Source organism: Seriola aureovittata, chromosome 3 (assembly GCF_021018895.1).
Source record: "Seriola aureovittata isolate HTS-2021-v1 ecotype China chromosome 3, ASM2101889v1, whole genome shotgun sequence".
Lineage (NCBI taxonomy): Eukaryota > Metazoa > Chordata > Actinopteri > Carangiformes > Carangidae > Seriola > Seriola aureovittata.
In genome coordinates, this window is record NC_079366.1 from 4531844 (window position 1) to 4539280 (window position 7437).

Here is a 7437-nt window from a genome sequence, read left to right on the forward strand (position 1 = left end):
TAACTTTACACGCGGTTGCAGGGTTTTAAAAGGGGGGTGTAAACAACAACCAAAATGAAACAAGATCCGAGTTCTTGAATGGGATGCTACATCTCTTCAATTAATTTGTTTTATCCCTTTTCCTGCCTCTCGCTAACTGCTGTTCATGGATGGTATAATTAGGAAAAGTACTGTTAGGAAAACACAGCCCTGCAAGACAGACTCTTACTCTCTGTCTGTCTTGGGGGCATCAATGACATGCCCTAGCCAGCATAATTGATGTTGGATGATTACTGTCACAGTACTCTTGTTGGTTTTAGCACACGCCACTGTAATTCTACTGGTGCGTTGCAGACTTATATGGACCATTTGATGTTCCTTGATGTGTTGGCTGTGGGTGGTCCAGGCTTCGTAGACAACTTTCATTGGAAGATCCTCCAGCGTAGGTTCCCAAAGTCTCATTCAATCTGGTTTTGTTCAAGAGCCAACAGTAGAGACAGAAGAACTAAAGTTCTTTTAGGTTTAGGAGTATAAGCATCATCATCGACATATTGCAGCTCAAGAACTTTCTCCCTACAAAGCCGAGTGGTTGGTGTCCCCTTGTATAAAATAGAAATGCAGCTCAGGTGCCTCCCATTTCTCCTGATCATCATTGAGATGTTTCTGTGCCTTGATTGGAGTCCACCTGTGGTAAACTCAATTGATTGGACATGATTTGGAAAGCCACACACCAGTCAATATAAGGTCTCACAGCTGACAATGCATATCATAGCAAAGTCAAAGCAATGAGAGTTCAGAGACAGGACTGTGTCGAAGCACACATCTGGGTAAGTCTACAAAAGAATTTCTGCTGCATCGAAGGTTCCCAAGAGTACAGTGATTCTTACATTGAAGTTTGGAACAACCAGGACTTTTACTAGAGCTGGCCAACCAGCCAAACTTAGCAATAGAGAGAGAAGGGCCCTTGTAAGAGACATGACGAAGAACACATTGGTCAGTCTGGCTGAGTTTTAGAGATCATGTGTGGAGATGGAAAAAACTTCCGTCAGGACAAACATCTCTGCAGCACTCCACCGATATGGGCTTTATGGGAGAGTAGTCAGAAAGACATCTCTCCTCATTCAAAGACACATGAAAGTGTCTGGAGTTTGCAAAAAAGCACCTACTGGAGTTTCAGACTTTGAGAAACAAGATCTGGTCTGATGAGACCAAGATTGAACTGTTTGGCCTCAATTCTAAACATCATGTCTGGTGGAAACCAGGTAGCATGGCGGTGGCAGCATCAGTGTTTTCAGAGGTAGGGACAGGGAGACTGGTCAGGGCTGAGACAAAGCTGAATAGGGCAAAGTACAGAGTTATCCTTAATGAAAACCTGGTCCAGAGTGCTCAGGACCTCAGACAGAACCAAAGGTTCACCTTCCAGCGGGACAATGACCTTAAGAACACAACCCAGACAATGCAGGAGTGACATAGGGACAACTCCATGAACATCTTTGAGTGGTTCAGCCAGAGCTCTGCCTTGAACCTAATCGGACACCTCTGGAAATACCAGAAAATGGCTGTCCACTGATGGTCCCCATCCAGACTTTCTAAACTTCTGTTTTCACTGTGTCATTATGGTGTATTGACTGTAGATTGATGAGGGAAATTTTGATTTAAATCATATTTGTGTAAGGGTGTAGAATAACAAAATGTGAAAAAGGGGTCTGAATACTTTCTGAATGCACTGTGCTCATTATTCATTTTGGCTATGATTACTCTATATCAGTGTTTCCCATACTGTGGGCCAGGGCCCACTGGTGGGACACAAAGGTATTGCAAGTGGGCTGACAAATCATTTGCAAAACAGCACAGTTTTGGTGAAAAGATGTAATAATAAAAAGATAAAAGTATGAATAATGTTTTTAAATGTTTTTAAATGAAATGATCTTTAAAAACATTGAAAATGTTGAAAACCACATTATATACTTGTTTCCATGGAAAAAATAGAAAATGGATAGCTGGTTAGCAACAGGAAATATTAAAAGGAAAGAGTCAAGAAGACAGATAATCAATTGACGAGAGATCTCTACCCAGTTAAACAAAATAATCATTCATTAAAATAAAAAGTACCTTTTCTTTGGCCTCTGTAATGTTTGGATCGGAATGTCGGATGTGGGCCGTCAACATTTATGAGATTTTCAAGTGGGCTGTGAGTTGGAAAAGGTTGGGAACCACTGCTCTATATGCTACCCTTGTGGCTGCAGGTACATGGGTCGTGAAGGGCAGCCGATGAGTCTGCGACCCTGGAGGTCTTCTGTGGTGGAGCTGAAGGAGAATGGGCTGGAGAACGGTTTCAGTGACCCTGCTGTTAGTCCGGATGAACCCAAGTCTGAGCCTCTGCCTGAAATACCGTCACTCCTCCCAGCAGAGAATGGGATAAAGAAAAGCATACTGCATAGACAGCAAAGCCTTGTGATACTCACAGGTAAGACACACACACACACACACACGCACACACACACAAATGCACTCACACTCTTACTGCAGTCATGTCTTGTTATGATTTGTTGTTCATTCAGAGCCAGAGCAAGATAAAGACTTGCCAATCTCCACCGTGAAGACTCAGGAGATTCTTCAGGGCAATGTTGTGCGGGAGAGTGCAGAGGGTCACGGCACCATCGAGTAAGTATTGATCTTTGTGCCCCTCATTGACCTGTAGTCAGCACCTCTGCTTCAGTTTGAAATGTAGGCAATTTTTAGCAGCAGGTTTTAACAGGATCACTTTGTAGTGCACTTTTACAGTACGCAGATAAATGCCTTTTTACCTACGAAATAACATCATTTCTAGTTGGGTTAATCTCCCAAAGCCTTAACATCTCTCAGTTACACACCTCAGGCTTTAACTCAGTAAGCTTTTTATTGACTCATTTTTTCATGATGACACAATCATCCATGTCCTCGCCACTCCGGCGACGTCTGGTCCCGCAGACAAGATGTACAAACTCTTTTTACTATGTCATACACGTTACAAAAGCATAAAACGTTTAGTTGGCTACACAGGTTCCCATGAGTAATTCATCACAGCACTGCATGGGAATTTTTCTTTCTTTAATGGCTTGTGTTTGATGTGGAGATACCCGCCTGGTGTGGAGTCTTCAGGGTGTGGCACCTATTATTGTTGGATGAGACATGGGTGGAATTCTTTGTTTATACTTCAGGTGTTACCAGCCACACACAGACACACACACACACAGACACACACACAGACACACACACAGACACACACACACACACACACACACACACACACACACACACACTTGCATAATGCCCACAGAGAGCTACACATGCACAGCCACTACCAGCCCAGGGGTAAGTGTGTATTTAAAGTTATGGGCATTTTATTAACTTCAGAAATTAGGATAATTATTCCAGCGCACATTAGGCATGGCAGGGTGTTGTGGTGTGTTTTGGAGGGCCTCTTGCACATTTTGTCCCAGCAGCCGTTTAATTATTTAGCTCAGATTACTTGCTTTTGTCGTTTAACTGTGATCAGCAGGTAGTGCAAGTCACTCCAGCCAACAAATGTTATTTTGTCTGGATGTTCCCAAAATCATTCATGTATGATTCTTCCACCGACAGGAAGTATTATCTTATTGAAAATACTCCACTCGTGTGGCTCAGTCAGTCTGCAGGTATCGATGGAACCAGTGTTTGCCATCTGAATTTCCACTAAACCATTACAGCCCCCCAGTAACATTGCTGTGTTTTCTGTTGCAGTATGGACGAGTTATTACTCTTTAAAGCTGCAAATAAATATTTTACACAATGGAATAAATGACAACATGTAATATGAGAGGGGTCACCTGACTCTGCAGCTCACCTCAGCTCTACAGACCATTTTAGCATCTTTTAGCTCATTGTTTTAGTTTAGTCTCAACACTATCATCAGCCTTGTTTCCATGAGGAGCAGCTAGCTTGTTAGTGACCAGCTAGTGAACATAGTTATTTCCCTTAGGAGTTGGTGAAGACCAAAATAGAGTGAACAGGATATTGAACACTGGACTTGTCAAGGGGCCAGAAAAACATGACTCCAAATGAATGCTAATGGACTGTAGCTCCTTAACTACTGCTTGTGTAAATAGGCACTTTTTGCTAATAAGCCTGTCAAATCAACTTTAAAAGGTGCTTTGTGTTTAAAAAAAAAAAAAAAACGCAATTAAAACAAGGGAACCAACATCTCTCACATGGTAAATGGTTTTTTGGTACTTTTATTGTAAACTTTTACAACCGTTCTTCTAAAAGCACAACAACTATAGGATCCCAATGCTCAAACCTTTATTCCTTGCAACCCCATTTATCTATAAATCTTTCAGATTACTCTGCGACAACCTTGCAAATACAGTGCTTTCCTTTTCTGGTGAGGCTTCATTGCATCATTTTGAATGTTGTTTGGTTGAGATGGTTTACATGATCCCAGGTTCGGATCTTATTCTATTATATCTATTCAGTATACCACACTGATTATGTTTTATCAGGAATTATGTGCATCTTCAGTAATATAACTCTTCTGCAAGGCCTTATTAGAGATTCTTCAAACCGTCACATTTCAGTAGCAAACTGTTCTCCCCTGCTGCCCCCTAGTGTCATTGATGAGAGGATTGAACAACCTGTCTCACCTGCTGTGGTTGTATAATGAACAAATGAATGACTCAGAGGATTATTTACTTTATGTCATTACCATAGCCAATCCCACATGGGATTACAAGATACAAATTATTTAAGCGTACCACATTCTCTGCGTGTTCCTGAACAAAAGGAAACATGTTTTACACTTAAACAGAACTTACAACATAAAAAAACAACTGTTTTTTAATGACAGTACATAATAATAATCTGGCAATGAATAATGTCATGTGACTTTTACCAAATATCAATCTTCACCTTTGCCACGACCTCTAACCTGTCTTGCCAGGACGGAGAAGATTGACAAGGTGATAAAGCAGTGGGAGGGCTCTTTCTTCAGAGGGAATCCCAAGCTGCGGAAGAAGTCGGTGTCGCTGCGCTTCGACCTGCACATGGCTGCGGCAGACGAGGGGTGCGCCCAGACTAAACAGGACAGCCTCCCTGACGTGGAGCTGCGTCTCATCATGAAGAGATCCCGCAGCATCCCAACTATCACACAGTAACTCTGTCACCAGCTGATCAGAGTCACCACTGGTTTGCAGCTGTTTGTGGTAATACAGGTGACGCTGAAGTTACAGAAATAGCATCTGTGTCGCTCACATCTGGGATATTACCATCCATTGCCATCATGCTTAGTATGAATTTCAAATTACAACCTTCACTGAACTTTGGATCACCACTGATGACTGAAACAAAGATTCCTCTCAACAGATCTTGAGCTTGGCAGGATAGGCATTACCCATCAGGCTTTTATGCTGATCTAATGGGGCCATTTTTATAGCATCAGAAAGCCACTTCCGATATATCAGACCTACATTCATTACATTACAGATAATAACAATTTAATATGCAAACATATTTCTCCATCATCATTGTAGATGAGGAAAAAGTGTCTCTCAACACTGGTATTATTTCAGTGTGAGGTCACTGAACAAAAGAGATTATATCGACCATATGACTCTGCCTAACTACAGCATTTCATTTTAATGAACTCTCTACAGGAGGCTGCGTGCACAGATAGATGGAGATAAATGGAGGTGTAGAGTTACAGATCACTATGAGCTGCTGTGAACTATCTGGGGTGGATTTTTTTTAAATAGATTTTCAGTATGGGACTGTGCAGAAATTATTAGGGGGAGGAGGTCTCAGAAAATGAAGAGGCTCAGTGGGAGGGGTCTTAAGTAATTAAATGTTATCTTTCTGGAGTGCATGTGATTTGTCACCCACTATTACAGCTCACACAGCCACTTTATTTTGTATTTTAACAAAAAGGCAGAACTACAGCAAAATAACTAAATGTAAATGTGCCATATGAAGTGACAACGACAGCTCTTTGTTCACAAATAAAGAAGGGTCCGATTATCTGGTAAAACAGTTGGTAAAATACCGAAAATTTGGTAAGGAATTTTCTTATGTTTGCTATAATTTTAGCTAATTCCACTCCACTACTGAGAAGTTTGAAGGTTATATTCCATTGTAGAGTAACTTTACACTAAATTCACTTTTTTGTTTAAGTAAATAACATGTACGTCACTTTATTACACCATTGATCCTGTTCCCATTTTATAATGTTCATTCCAACAGAAGTTATTTTCCTATGACCTAACCAGGGACCCACTGCCCCAAAACTACCAGGCAATGTTCAGCATTCACCTCCCACCCCCAGCACCCTGACATATACACGCTTCAGTCAGCTGTCAGCAGTGTGAACAGTGTGGAGTATGAAGCTGAGATTAGCAGTAATAGGAATGTCACAGTAGTAGAAATACATCTTCTGCTACTAAGCTAGCAGTTGGAACTGGAGTACACAATCTTAAATTATTAATGCACTCTGTGTTATTAATGGAAGTGTTCAGCAGTGTGACATTACGATGACATATTGTGGAGAGGGTGTTCATTTTTTTCTCTTTATCAAGGGTCCAATGAAAATATTAATTGAGAGTGAAACATAGTCTCGAGCCCCCCTCCTCACCTAAATAATTTTCCTACGATCCCTAAATGCTTGCACTGCAGACACTTAAAGCACTTAGAAGAACATCAGCACTGGGGGATATCCAGAATGTGTGTACTTTGAGGGTCTTTGTCATTGCCTTTCATTCTCTCTCATGTGGAGAAAAAAATATCTTGCAACTCAAACTAATAATGTAGCTACATTTTATGACGCATTATCCCTAAATAACTCACTGTGATCTTAACAGCAGTGAGTCAACGTGTGTCTCAGAGAATTTAGATTCCCTGTCTTAACCAGAGGAGGGCAGTATTTGTAAATAGTTAACACTGCAGTGTATCTTCAATGCTCGACTCGGGTTGTGTAACACATGCTATCTGTTACACCTTAGAATAAGAGTTTTTACGCTTAAGTTTTGAGTTGGCACCAAAGATATGAAAAATAAGAAATGGACCATGGTGCATTGCATTTGGGTGCCTCAGAATATGTTGAGAATATTTAAAAAATATTATCTATGCAGTTCTATGCTTGATTTTGCTTTGCTTCGTGAAGCACACTCTTCATTTTGGGAGCTCTGAAACTTCAAAATGAAGCATTATGCTTTTATCTTACAATGTATCATTTAAAATAAAAAAGAAATATGTGCACACTGTCTGTCGAATGTTCCATCATAATGTCCATGTGACTTACTTGAAGATGCAGTGTCTTCATTTATTTTAAGAGGGGCTTTGATGTTGTTGTTGCAGGAAAGGAAAAACTTCACCCTTTGTCACACTTTCACCACATGCATGTTATTTTCAGACATAGACATTTGTAAGCTCACACATACAGAACTTCAGTGG

At 40.8% G+C, this 7437-nt stretch overlaps 1 protein-coding gene across 3 annotated transcripts in view; it reads left to right on the forward strand.

Moving 5' to 3' along the window:
- krt222 (keratin 222) overlaps window positions 1-7244 on the forward strand; it is a 28683-nt gene extending 21439 nt beyond the window's left edge. For all 3 annotated transcript variants that reach the window (XM_056373016.1, XM_056373018.1, XM_056373017.1), the window contains exons 10-12: window positions 2226-2446; window positions 2541-2643; window positions 4937-7244. In XM_056373016.1, the coding sequence (XP_056228991.1) occupies window positions 2226-2446; window positions 2541-2643; window positions 4937-5150 (538 nt within the window). In that variant the 3' untranslated portion in view covers window positions 5151-7244. The remainder of the gene's footprint in view (window positions 1-2225; window positions 2447-2540; window positions 2644-4936) is intronic.
- The last annotated feature ends 193 nt before the right edge of the window (window positions 7245-7437 follow it).